Below are 13,569 nucleotides of genomic sequence, written 5' to 3' on the forward strand. Positions count from 1 at the left end.
CCTGTGTTTACACGGCCCACACGGACACAAAAGCACTTGGAGCTTGTAGTCTGGTTTCTGTCTAACTGGGGAAGGTGGGGAACTGTGGAACAGATTTAATCGTGGCAGGAATGATAAGGGGGTAATGGGCCCCAGACACAGTTTATAGCCAGATGACTTGGACGAGGAAATGAGGAAACCGGTGTTATCGCTAGGCTCCAGTTCACACTCACACGAAGAGTACCTACCTCTGGGATTAACTGACAATAAAGGCATTCCTGCGTGCAAACACATGGGACATCTGTTTATTACAAGACTTGCTGGGTTAGGGAAGTACCTACCCACATGAGGACCAGAGCTGGGGGAACAACATATCAAGGGGACATGTTTGGAAAGCAGGTCCTCAAGAACATGTCAAAAAGACCTGCTTTCCAAATGGACATGACTATCAGTCAGTTGGAACTCTACTGTAAGGTCTAGAGACAGACTGGATAGTTGCTAAAAACCCTGAGAACTATGCAAGCTTCACAAGGAACATCTTAGCAAAGGTTGGGGCAGTCTGCCTGAAAGGCATGCGCACAGGTAAGGGAGATAAGGTCTACCACCTGTGAGCGCACTGAAGGTGTCTGCTTCAAAAAAAAAAAAAAAAAAAAAACCTGACCCAAGTGTAAATCACAAACATGGCCAACAGATGGCACCAAAACTCCTAATCCCAGGTTAAGTACTGCAGGCTGGCCTCTTCCATGTATCACTCAACCTGCCAGCCTGGTGGCCCTGTTCTGTCATGAAATCAGCTCACTTTCAGTGCACAGCAGAAAGCCCAATGAAGTGAGTATCCCTGTACATTCTGAAGCCAGGCTGCCTTGACAATCCCTACCTCCAGTGAGTTGATTTGGGGAAGTTGCCTAGCTCCTGTGCCTCTCATCCAATCTATGATTACCGTGACAACCAAACTGTTTTGGGCACATTGCTTGTCATACACTGAACCACCTGTCTCACCCCCTTGCCATATAAATGTTACCCCTTCCTGTGTGTAGACAGAACAGGCTCGTGGTGCAGGTGAGTACGCGTTTATCCCCGCCCACTTCCGCTTCAGGCCAACTAGCCCTTTAGGCACTGAGCACTGGCAATGCAGACTGAGGCAGGCACCCACCCTCCTAGTGCCAGGCTGAACCCAGAAAAGCAGTGGCAGTGGAAGACAGGAAGCACCCCTCAGCCCCAGCACTGCACTGCCAACCCCAGACTGCTTATCTAAGCCAAGTGCACTAGAAACCAAGATCAAGTCCAGGTTCTTACAAAACATCTGAGGGACAGCAGGGCAGGCCTTTGGCCAGTCAGGGTGGGCATGTTCTCAGGAGACACACTGACCCAAACCTCCCAGCATTGCACAGATCTGGAGCACTTTGAGGCAGATAGGGTTCAGTTTTTCACGTGTTGCGCATTATACCAGAAGGCTACGAGCAGAGACATTATCAATGAAAACATTTCTTGCTTCCCCCAAAACTATTTCTAAACCTTAAATTCTCCCTTCAGATCAAATTCAACCAAAACCTTCTGTCCATTCTAAGGTAAACCCCCATCTCCTTCAGAACTGAGCATCACTCCCAGCAGCAGAGCTGAGACCAAGAGCACCTCACTCCACCTTACCAGTTGCTCATGACCCTGCTCCTGGTATCAGGGTGGCAGTTGTCACTGTACTCTGGCCCCACCTTTGTAGGCCTCTGCTGCTGTTTCCTTTGGTGCACTATGCCAAGCCTAGAGGCCCATTTCCAAAAGCCACATCAGTTGCCCAACTTGGGACTATGGACTTGAAACATCAAAGGGGCAGCATAATTGCCTTGTAACCCGAGACCTGGTCTGCTAAGCCACACCCCCATTGTTTGCCTACCGATCTAGTTTAAAACTCCCAGCCAAGGCCATGAATGAGTCAGAGGGTTTGCTGCTCATCTGCACTAGATCCTAGCACCCCAGACAGGGCCAACTGGGTGATAGCTAATGGTGATGCCCAGCACTCCTGACACTGATTCAAAGCACCGTATCTGATGGAATCATCTTCCCCGCACCAAATAGTAAACCCAATGAGACAATTTCAGTCCTTTTCAATCACTTTGAATACAGAAACAAATCTCACTAAGGTAACTAACTCAAAACTTCAATAATATTTTCTTTATTTACATGTTAGAATCAAGAGAGAAAAGATAGTCCAGGGGGCCAAATGGAGAGGCGACTCAAATCCCCAGGCCCCAAATGGAGTAGAAGGAAAAGGGAAGAGTAGAAAAAAAAAGTCAACGTAAAAAAAGGAGCTCCCTCTTCTTCCCTCCCCATGGAGGCTGGAGGGAGGGCCATGGTGCTCCTTCCTCACAGCCTCACCTAGCTTAAATAAATAAAAACCTCAAAACAGGGCCCTTAGAAGTGAACAGGACAGCTATGGCCTTAGGTGGCCTTGTGCCAGGCCTATGCCCACTCCCACCCATACCCTTGCCCACCCCCGTCATCCCGAACAGGGACACTACACCCAAGAGGTCGTTCCCCAAAGGGCTAGCAGTCAGTCTGGTTCTGTCTGTGTCCCTGCGTCCTCCCACTGTAGAGCCAGCTCTCCTATGGAGGGAGATGAAGAAGTGTCACAGCAAGGGGACAGTGGTGGGGAAGGGTGGTACAGGGGTCCGGTCCTGCGGAGCCTTCCTGCCCCATGTGGCCTGACCCCTTAGCCCGTGTCTGAATCGCTGGTGTCTGAAGACGAGGACGACGAAGAAGAGGAGCTGGAGTCTGAGCTGGAGCTGGAAGCGCTGAGCCGGGACACTGCGACCTGCTGTGCAGATGAGGACTCTGTTTTCTCACTCGCTGCACAAAAGAGTAACATGTATTTGTCAACAACAGAACACGTGCCTAGCGACGGAAGTGGAAAGAAGGCGGAGTCCCAGGACTCACCTTTCTTGGGAGGTTTTTTGGTGGAGTTAAGCTGTCCACTGACGTCCTGCAACCGCTTCTCTAGTTCCCGCTTTTTCTCCAAAGCTAGCTCCTCCTTTGTCTTTCCCACAGGTTTCTTAATAGCTAGGAGGAAAGGGCAAAGGACTCACTATAGTATATCATATTGCCTTTAGTCACCAAGAACTGCCAAGTCTCTTTCCATTCCTGAATATGAAGCAGCCCACAATCCAGTGTGGCTTGTCACACCCCCCCTCAGAACTGGGATGGCCCTCATCTGATACTCACTATAGGGCTTCCGGGGTTTCTTCCGAAGGCAGGATAAAACGTATCGCTCAAGCTCTCTGAGTGTGGATGGCTTGAGTGTTTCAAAATCAATCTCGATTTCTTCTGGATTTGAATCACGTAAAGAGGGTTCCCTGGCTTGGATGATATGTACAACTCGACCCAACTTCTCCCCAGGTAGTTTGTTGATATCCAGGCTTAACTGCCTCTTTTCATCATAACTCATGGGCCTGCTTTCTTCTTCCTCCTCTGAATCATAACCAGTGGGCAGGACAGGTGGGGCTGTCTTTTGGGCCTTTTTAGGCAACCTATGGGCAACCAAAAATTGCTAATGAGTTCACCAGATGCAGAGGCCGACCTACACAACACCCCAAGACTGTCTCAAACACTCACTTGTTGCTACTTCCTCCAGAAGTCCCAAAGCCAGAGTGGCCTAGCATAGCAGAACTGCCACCCCCGGCTTTCTTAGATTTCTTGGGCTGAAGCGGTCGAGGTGCCCGAGACCCCTTGTCATCTTCATCAATCCCAACTCGGCCCCGATGTTTCTCTGCCTTCCGTTTCTTCTTTTTCTCCTTTTTCTCTCTCTTCCGCTTGGGCTTAGATATTGGGCCTTGGGATAGGGCAGCCAGTTGTTCATGTACTGCCCGAAGCTACATAGGACAAAAGACAATAAATTAGGATCAAGAAACACAGTTGTTCAAAGAACACACATAGTTCAAAGTCCTTACCCAGTCAAAGCCCAAGCCTAATGAGATACCTGCTAATACCTAATAAGAGACCTAATGAGATACCTGCTCCTGCAGCTCTGCCAGGCGATGAGCCCTTTCTTCCTCAGAGTCTGAGCTCTCACTCTCCTCTTCCTCATCTTCATCATCCTCTTCCTCCTCTTCCTCAGAGGAGCTCTCACTGCTACTTTCCTCACTTGAAGACTCTGAAGATGATTTGGCCAACCCAGGAGGCAAGGCGGTAGAGACCGGTAAAGGCCCTGGTTCCAGTGGCTCATCGGGCATCTTGGCATAGCGGAACTCAAACACATCCTAAGAACACAGGTGGGAGACAAGACTGTGTTTAATGCCCAGTCCCTCAACTCACTAGCTCCAACTTAAAGAATGGCCAAGTTTTACACATTTTGAACGTACAGCAAACTAAACCTCTCCTCATAACCAGGTATGTGTAAACGACAAATCACACTCACCTGTAACTTTCGTGCCATGGCCACAACATCGTGGTCAGGAGGGTTGTACTTATAGCAGTTGGAGAACATGAGCCGAACATCAGCAGCGAACTCCTGTGCATCCCGGTAATCGCGATTCTCCATCTTCCGCTGCAGAAGGAGGCAGCGTGAGAAGCTGCACAGGCAGAGACTCATCTTTCCCTGCCAACCCGACTCAAGAGCAGCCCTCTCTTGGAACAACAGTGGGGATGACCTTAAGATCTGTGCCCTGGGGCTCAAGTTTGAAGTCCAAAGATTTGGGGTAGGTTTGAAGAGAGATCTACGTCTAGAAAGAAACATTTCTAAGTGACCAAGGCCATCTCCCACATCACATCTCCCTAACCCGACTCTTTACGAACTGCTGAAATTTTATCCTTACCGTAAGAAACAAGGACTTGAAAGTATGTGACCTTCTTTCTGCCTTGTACAGTTTTATAATAGCAAGACACCCAGAATGAAAATCTACTAAGTGCCCGTAAGGAGACATGGATATTGCTTTAGGCCCCAATCACTGCCTGAGCATCCCATCTGTCCCATGCAGTGGATACCTTGACAGTGCTGAGGTCCATGGGATGCTTAATGATGTCATGGTAATCATGAAGGCCAAGAGCAGAAGCGTCCACTGGTTTATAGAAAGGCCAGGCATAGGCAGCATGCTTCTTTGAGAGCAACTCCTTCAAAATGCCATTGCAGTGCTTTAGCTGTTCTGACAGCTTTCCTTTCTTAGAGCTCTGGTGTTGCTGCTGCGAGTCAGGCAAGTCTTTTCGTGGGGGTTTGATTGGGCGGCCACTCTCTCTACGCATAGGAGGAAGCCGCGCTGCCTTTGGCTCAAGACCCCCAGGAGGACTAGCTGGGGAGCCAGGAGCCAGGATGGCTGTAGGTGTAGGGGTGGTCGTATCTGCTTTCCGTTTAACGCCTTTTTTCTGTAGAAAGGTGAGGGACAGGGTCACTCTGGGTCCATTTCTTTTAATACTTTCTCCTCCAAGGCACCCAAACAATCTGATGTATTTATTACCTTGGCAAGGGGCTGAGCTGGAGGAGCTGCTGATACAGCAAGGAGTGGGGGTCCAGCAGAATGCAGGGACTTCAGAAGGGGAGCAGAGATGACTGACGGGTGGGGAATGTTGAGGACAGTGGTGGGTATTTCAGGCGGTGGTGTATACAGGGCTGTATGCGACACAGAAGAAACGGCAGGCACCTGATGGGCACCGGTAATATTGCCCTGCAGTGCTAGGGAGGGAAAAACAAGTTTCATTCTCATCTTTAGTCAGGTCACCTGTATAGCTTTCCCGTCGCTATGCCACACGTACGGCTCCATCTCTTCCTACCTGCTAACTTGGCCCCCTTCTTATGACTGTTCTTAGGGACGGTCACCACAAGCTCTTGTTCCTCTTGGGGCATAGCTGCCACTTTCTGTAGGAAGATTTTCTCCAGTGTCTGTGCCATTAGGACGATGTCGTCGGTGGGCTGCAGGAACAAGCACACACAAGTTACCATCTCTGCAGAACTCCCCCCCCCAGGGCACCACACCTTCCCGATTCCCGTCACCACTGCAAGCACAAGGCAGAGCTGATGAGTAACATATCCTGCTCCTCTCAGGCCTCCAGAGCTTTCTTGGAGAAACATGGCTACCACCCCCCAAATGAACCGCATTCGACTTAAATCCTGTCACTCCAGGGGCCCTGCTCTCTAAGGGTGGCATGTGGAGGCCAGGCTTTTCTAGGACCTTCAAGACCTGGACACTATTTCCAGCAGCTAGAACCACAAAACAAATGTACTGCCTCTCATGGCTATAGTAAACAAACATAAACATTTCAAAAAGCCCAACAGCCTACCTTGTTATAAATGTAACAGTTGGTAAACATTGTATTGAAGTCCTGCATACACTCCGAGGCAGCCCAGTAGTAATTGTTTTCAAGTCTCCTCTTGATAGTACCCATGTCCATAGGCTGTTTTATAATCTTGTGGTAATCCTAAAGAAAGACGGGCCAGGTCAGAGCCATGAAAAAATGCTTATTATAGGGCAACTACTGACAGGAATGACAGACACACACCTGCACGCACACCCTAGCCACTAAGGGAGTATGCCCCACACTGCGGCCCCAATGAAACTACGGGTCAGAAAAATTAGAGTAACATCTTTTAATTCCCACTAGGAAGTCCTTAATGCCTTTCTCTAGCCACCCACCTCCCACCCACTCTGGAAGCTTCCCATCCTGTGACATTACCTCTGGGGATGGCTATCCATGGGCTGCATGAGGGAAAGGAAGAAGCTAAGAATTTTGGCCACCGTGGTCCTCTCCCAACCAGGGGTGGGAATCTGTAAAATGGAGCCAGGGCACAAAAGTTAAGGAAGGGACACATGGAGGGCAAAATGAGAGATGCCAAAATAGAGGTAACAAGCACAAAGGACCAAGAATCCAGAACTCTGGTGGCTATTTGTCCTCAAGAGAATGGGAGCTCCCTAGGGGCCGCAGCACCTACACTAGGTAGCCCACACCCCCACCACTCACGCGCTCCTGCTCACCCCCACACCTGCCCCAGCCCACCCTCTCACTCACCGGCAGACCCAGCTTCACAGCATCCACAGGCTGCCGGAAGGGCCAGGCAAACTGGTGCTTCCACAGGGCCTTCATCACCACCTTGTGCAGGTACTGCAGTTGGTTTGTTACCCGCCCTGGCTTTTTGGGATTGGACACCTCGGGGGGCGGTGGGTTGGCAGGGGTCAGTTGTAAAGCTGGTACAGAAGCCATCGTGGGGCTCTCAAATCCCTCATACAGCAGAGAAGGCTTTCGAATCCTTTTCCCTGGTGCTGCTGCCTCTGGGCCCAGCCCCAGTAACCCTGCATTCCCTTCCCCAGGGAGCCTGCAAAAAGGGGAAGCAGAATTAGACGTGAAGGCATGAAAGATGAAAAAGTTGTTAACTCGCAGTATGCACCCCTATAAACTCGGGCTCTGGCTGTCTGAGGTTCACATGAAAATAAATCACAGGGAGAAAAATCAACTAACTCCCAATAGCTGTTCCCATCTCCATCTAGCTCTTACATCCTCTAGTTTCAGGAGCCACTTGGTTAAAATAAACACAAAAACCAAGATGTCACATGACAACTCAAGCCTTATGGGGAGGAATCTGAAGCAAAAATAGGTGGAGCTATGAAAGCGAAGCTTCATCCTCGCTAGGGACCTAATGGTTGCTATGGTGGTTGAGACAGAGAAGGCAGTGAACAGAGGAAAGGGGTGGGAATAAACTTCATAAACACGACACCTAATAATTCATCCTGGCAGGTTTTGCAATCTTCGAGTTAAAGCCACAGTAGAAAACCAGACAAAACACTAACCCAAAGACACAAGGAAATATCGGTCAGACCTAAAGGTTTCCCTAAAACAAGTCTCCTTCAAATCACACCCCGCAGTCAAGGTCAGGAAGCCCTAATTTTGATTGCACGTCCCGCTACAAAGTATCGCTAGCAGCTCCCGCGGTAGGAGACCGAAGGCCAACGGGGGCGCCGTGGTACTCTAACCAGGTGTTCCCCAGTGCTCATTGTTTACATCCGCAGAGGAGCGCTGAGCCAACCCTTCGCTGCATCCATCCATCTCCTCCTCCCTGAACGAAGCTCGGCGATACCCAAACACACCCACCGCCACCGAAAGGAAGCACCGGTCAGAGAACGGCTTATCTATGCAGCAAGAACCCAGCCTCGGAGGGGCCGTCTCTACTCCGTGGGAATCCCAATATCAAACCCTCAAACTGTCACCATGGCAACTCTACGGACACTGAAGTGGGCGAGACCCCCCACAAACACGATGACAAAGTCAAGGCTGAGCCGCGCACAACCCCCACCCAGCGGTCCGACTCGGTCTGGCCGAACGGGCCTGCGGCCGCAGCGCACACACCGCCAGGCCGCTCCGACGCAGTACCTGGGCCGCCGCCACCGCTCCAAAACCGTCGCAGCCCCCTCCGCGAGCTCGCGTCAACAGCTGCGGCGCGGTAGCGCGCCCGCCCGCCCCGAACGCCGCCCCCCTCCCACCCCGGCCGGCCGGTGCAGACGTACTTGTGGGGAGTCACGTTCTGCAGCATCTTAACCTCGGGGAACCGCCGCTCAGCCGCGTCAAGTCCGGGTGGCCTCGGCGCCGCTCACCGCCGGGGCCAGCATAACCCGGGGAGCGGGTGAGAGGCCGCGCTCCCCGGCCCGACGGCAGCCTCGCCGCGATCGCGGTCTCCTGCGCCGCCTTCCGCGCAACTCCGGCAGCTTGGCGCGCTCCGCAGGCGGCGGCGGCAGGAAAATGGCGGCGGCCTCTGCCGGCCGGCGACCACAGTCTGCAAACCCCGACAGTCTCCGATCCGCGGCACCGCCGTCAATTCCGCCCGCTGCCGGTCTACCGGGGCCCCGTCTTCCTGTCGCGGCCGCCGGGGGCAACGAGCGCTGCGTTAGATCTCCGATGGAGGCGGATGAACACCGAGAGGGCTTCAGAGAGCCGCCGCCTCCATCTTTGAAATCCTCCCGAGGGCGGAGTGGAGGGGTGGACAGACTCCGCGGGCTGGGCGGGGCCCGAGAAAGGGGAGCTGCGGGGGCTTCTACGGGGTCTGCACTGCCCGTCGGGGCTGGCCGCGGGCGGGGGCGGAGGCCATTTGCAGGCGGATGGACGCGGATTGGCTCGGCGGCCCGGGAAGCTCTGGGTCGGCAGGCGGGATCCTCCAGCCCGTCTTAGACGCTGCTCCACTCCAGCGCGAAATGGCGCCGCCGAGCCCCGCGCCAGCGCTTTATATATAGTCGGAGGGGCGGAGCTTCGCCGCTCATGCGCGCCACCCGGCTGGCGGCGGCCCCCGCCCCCTCCGCGCGTGCTCGCTCGCTCACGCGCGTGAGGAAGCAGAGGCTGGGAGGCCGGGCCGCCTCTTCGCGGGAGCTGCTCCTATTGGTCCGCTCCGGGATGACGTCACAGACTCCATTTCCAAGGCGTCCATCACCCGGCAGTGGAGTGCCGCAGCGAGCCAAGGCGAAGGGGCAGCCCGCCATGTCTCCCAGCCAGTTGGCTGCGCTGTGGCTCGGCGACTCCCGGGAGCGAGGGAGGCCGAAGGGCGTGCGGGCGCTTGTCTCCCCACCTCCAGGCCCCGCCGGGTCCAGGGCTTGCAGGCTCGGGGCGGCCGCCGATCGCCCGGGGCAGGCTGGTCGCGCCATCGCCGGGAGGGAGGGGTCGCGCGGGCGGGGCCGGCGGGCGGCTGCTGGGCCGCGGAGAACCTGAAAAGAGGAAGACAGACGCCATCTTAGGAGCAGCGGCCTGCTTTCCCGCAGCGACACCTCGGCGTCCCCCGTAGCCCCGCGACGCAGTCTAACGTTGCTAGGCTCGGCACGCAACACCCTCGCCTCCCCCGAGCCGGCGCCATCGGAACAAAGGCCAGGCGCTGCTTAAACACCAGCCCAAAAGAGCGCGGCCACCCCGGGTGCCCCGCGGCGAGCGATCCCCGGCCTCTGCCCACCCACTCACACCCGCCTGCCACACAAGCCCACGGCGTCCACCTGCCCCGAAAGCCCTACCTCTCTTTCCCCGCCGCTGCCGGCGAGCGCCGCGCTCCCAGGGCGAGGAGGGCAGCGCGCGGCTCCTGTGTCCCCCGCCCCCATCGGCCGGCGTCCTCCCCACGGAGCGCCTCGCACCGGTCAGCGCCAGGGAGGAGGGCGAGCCGAGGAGGCGGCGGCGCCGCTCTGCAGCCCTCCCCCTCCCTTGCCGCCTCCGAGGAGGGGCAGGAGCCATTTTGGGAGCCGTCTCGCCCTCTCCCCCTCCCCCAGGCTGGACGGGGGCTCTGGGAACCAGAGGGACTCGGGTAGCAATAAACAGAGCCCAAGGTCAGCTGGCTGGTGCCCCTCGCGGGAAAGTCAAGGGCTGCCCGCCAGAGGCCACCTGAGCTTCTCCCCCAACCCCTCCTCGTCCCCAGGGAGACTCGTGTGCTCGTCTGGGCAAGGAAGTGAGAGTGGGTGAGGGGCTGCAAGGCAGGCGGGCTCCCCCTCCCCGAGTCACCCTCCCTCCACTGGAGCCCTCGACCTCGAACCTCGGTTACTGCATTTAACATGGCGGCCAAGCTGCTGTCTTCAGGGCCGCCAGGTTAGCGCAGACCCCGGCAGGGGAAGCGCGCCTGGGAAGCGGGGCCCCTCCACTCCCCGTCAGGGCCCAGGCCCGGGTCGCCCGAGTGCGCGCGGCCCCGCCCGGGCGGCAGCGGCGAGCAGGGCAATGACACAGCAACTTTGCAGGCGGCTCCCCTCCCCCTAGCGCCCGGCCTCCAGAGTGGCGTTCCTGCGCCTGGGCCGCGCGCGGGTCGGGACCCGGGCCCGCAGGGGTGGGGACAAGCTCGGGAGGTGGGGAACGGCGGGGCTTTAGGCAAAGGGCGGCCAGACGAGGCTCCCGCCGCCCCGCATTCCGGAAAGTCACCGGGCCCCAGTCGCTCGCAGCCCTCCCTGCCCCCACATGAGTCACAGGGGAGGCTGCAGCAGCTTAGTAATTTGGAAAAGTAACTCTCTCTTTCCGTTCCCTCCCCCGCAGCGCACAAGGAGGCGACTGTTGCGGGGAGGGGGAGGGGAGGGAGGTGGCGACACAGCACGCCACCCCAGAAACCCTAGACCTCGCACCGGAGGGCCGTTCCGGGTCCCGAGCGAGCTCCCGACTCCTTCCGCGTCCCCCCCACCCCGGCCAGCACCCACCCCAGGCCAGCATGTCGATCCCCACCCCGGGGCAGACCCGGCAGGGCCCACGAAGGCAGGTGGCTGCCATAGGAGGCCGCACAGGCCGTGTCCGCGTGGAAAAGCACACACACTCGCTAAGGGTCGAAGCAGCGCCTGCAGCACGCCATGTGACGGCGGCGAGCCTGCTCCCCTCGACACAAAGGGGTCCCCGGGGAGCGGGGAGCCGGCGCCAGGGACGACATCGGTGCACCAGTCGGGCTGCCAGCTCCAGCTCGCGCCCCCACGGCCAACACCCCCCACTCGGCCTCGCCCGCCGAAGGGACCCCCTCTCACCTGGCTGCAGGTTCCCCGGACCCCCAGGGGACCAGCGAAAGGGGGCACACGCCACCCTCGCCCCCTTGCCCTCCAGTGGGTGCGTAGGCACGAGGTTGGCCATTCCCCTCCCCCCAGTGGCCCTCTCGGGCTGGCCCCGGTCCACATTCCCATTGGCTGTCAGGTGTTTGAAAGACAAGTCCCCCCCATCCTCTCCCGAACCCCAAGAATGCGCCCCACTCCCCACCTTTAGTTATGCATTGACACGACGGCCGACGTCCCCGCCCCGGGAGCCCCTGCTCACCTGGGTCCAAGAGCCACGGGGGGGGCTTCAAAGTCGCCCTTGGCCCAGCCGGGGGGAGCACGGAATCCGGGGTGTCAACCCCCCCGGAAGCCGAGGCGGCGTTGGGGGAGGGGGCGTCGCCCCCGGCCCCTCCCTTCCCTAGCCGCTGGGGGTGGGGGAAAGCATCGGGGCCGCGCAGCCACGTCAGCAGCACTCGGACTGGCTGGGCCGGGTCACGTGTCCGCTCCCCCACCCCCCCCACGGCCACGAGGACGAGGTTTCCGAACGTTTCCGAACGTCCCCGAGGGTCGTGTACGGGGTCCCGGGGGCTGCGCGTGCCCAGGCCTGTGTCCCGAGACCCCAGGCCTCGCTGCCCCCGGCCTCCTGCGCGCCTGCGGTCGACTCCGTCCCCCCGCCCCCCCACTCGCCTCTCGGTACGGGTTCAGCATGGCTGCCACAGCCCCGAAACACGCACAGCGCAGGCGCAAGGGTGTGACTGGACCGGGCGGGGGCGGGGGGGGGTTAAGGGAGAGCCGGAGTGCGCAGGCGCAAGCCGCCGCCGCGAGCCTCCGGGGCGGGCTGGGAGCGCGCGATGGGTGGGGCGGGAGCGCGCGGGCTTGTGGCTCGGCGGCCTTTCCCCCACCGCGGTGGGAGTCAGTTCTTCCGGCCGTGGCCTGGGGCGGTGCCTGGCGCGCGCGGGCCCCGGGCCTGAGCCTGGCTGCCGTGCGGTCCTCCCTATAACGGTGGGGGTCGCCCGGATGAGCTCTGTCTGCCGGTTAAATCGGGAGTGGTGGGGTTTCTCGAGTCCCTTAAACTGCTTTTCTCTATGAGACTTGCAAATACCTGAACTCTGCCTTCTGCGAAGCTTGCCACCAGTTTGCTCCTCCGATCTCATGCAGGTAGACCTTTGAACAACGCGCCCACTGCGAAATTTTTGCGCGTTTTGATCATGGTTCTTTCCTGACTTTGTGCTCTATATTTCTGTCGCTAGTCAGTTCCTTTAATTTCTCTCAGTAAAAATGTAGGGTGTTCGCTAAATGTAGTGCAGTTAAGATGTGAAGCTCTAGCGTGCTCTCGTTTTTTTGCTTTTCAAGAGAATGGTCTGGATTTCCACTCCCCACCGACAGACCACCTGCATTCTCCTTGTGTAGACTGGGCCATGTTTCTTTCTCGTTCTACCAGGGGGTTCTCAGTTTAAGGAAACTGCCTTTGACCTGATCACCCTTCTCTGTTAACCTAGAGTTATTTCTCCTGTTCATTTTGGTTTCTTAGCCAGAAAGAAAACCCATTCGATATTGTGCCCTGCCAGTAAACACTCAAGTCTTTCTCAACTCTGAACAGCCAGGATCTGGACTTGGCTCCCCGTCTCCCCCCTCATGGCCCCGTTCATTCAGCTGCTGTGTGTGAGGGTCTGACCGCCTTACCAGGACCTCCCACCTGGCGTCCTCAGAAATGAGACCACTTCTCTGATTCCTCCCTGGCATTGCTTGTGCCCAGTCCCTCTCCAGGTTCCCCCAGGCCCTTCAGGCAGCTGTTCCTGCGTTGTTTGACAGGCTTGCATCCTTGCCGGCACCTTTAATGACAAGCCTTTCAACTCCACGTTAGTTCAGAGCGTTCTCCTGAGCAGAACTCCCAAGAATTCCTTCTCGGATAACCTCAGCCTGCCCAGGATAACCTCAGCCTGCTCAGAATGACGTGGGCTGCGCACCTTCTCCGGTGTTAGCCGGCAGCAGCTTCCAGGTCTCCAGATCTGGAATGGGGAGTGTCAGTCTTTCTTCACAACTTTAAATCCGTTACATAGTGGCACTAGCCATATTTTGAGTTCTCAGTAGCCACATATGGTTAGTGGCTGTCCCACGAGTTGGCACAGTTTGTAAATGACAGAAATGATCTCATAGAAGG

At 56.9% G+C, this 13,569-nt stretch overlaps 1 protein-coding gene across 2 annotated transcripts; it reads right to left on the reverse strand.

Moving 5' to 3' along the window:
• Positions 1–2,110: 2,110 nt before the first annotated feature.
• Positions 2,111–9,144, reverse strand: Brd2 (bromodomain containing 2). Of its 2 annotated transcripts, none has more exons than XM_057794673.1 (12): positions 8,454–9,144; positions 6,964–7,267; positions 6,238–6,375; positions 5,731–5,869; positions 5,418–5,632; positions 4,951–5,325; positions 4,385–4,513; positions 3,981–4,226; positions 3,583–3,839; positions 3,193–3,497; positions 2,908–3,030; positions 2,111–2,820 (listed from the first exon to the last, which is right to left on the reverse strand). In XM_057794673.1, exons 1-12 carry the CDS (start codon positions 8,477–8,479, stop codon positions 2,684–2,686), a joined length of 2,394 nt encoding a protein of 797 aa, XP_057650656.1. In that variant the 5' UTR covers positions 8,480–9,144; the 3' UTR covers positions 2,111–2,683. The 2 variants fall into 2 exon arrangements, with proteins under 2 accessions (XP_057650656.1, XP_057650657.1); XM_057794674.1 differs by lacking the exon at positions 8,454–9,144 and adding an exon at positions 6,631–6,722 and having other exon boundaries at positions 6,964–7,093.
• Between the last annotated feature and the right edge of the window lie 4,425 nt (positions 9,145–13,569).

The sequence above is a fragment of the Chionomys nivalis genome, chromosome 19 (assembly GCF_950005125.1).
Source record: "Chionomys nivalis chromosome 19, mChiNiv1.1, whole genome shotgun sequence".
In the NCBI taxonomy this organism is placed as follows: Eukaryota; Metazoa; Chordata; class Mammalia; order Rodentia; family Cricetidae; genus Chionomys; species Chionomys nivalis.

What these genes read in the sequence shown, in the direction of transcription:
- Brd2 (XM_057794673.1), bottom strand. Translation starts at nt 8,479, where the DNA reads ATGCTGCAGAACGTGACTCCCCACAA. An exon ending in ACTGTTACATTTATAACAAG is followed by an intron (nt 5,870 to 6,237) that starts GTAGGCTGTTGG and finishes TTGTTCCTGCAG; the next exon opens with CCCACCGACGACATCGTCCT. An exon ending in CCATGGCACGAAAGTTACAG is followed by an intron (nt 4,227 to 4,384) that starts GTGAGTGTGATT and finishes CTGTGTTCTTAG; the next exon opens with GATGTGTTTGAGTTCCGCTA.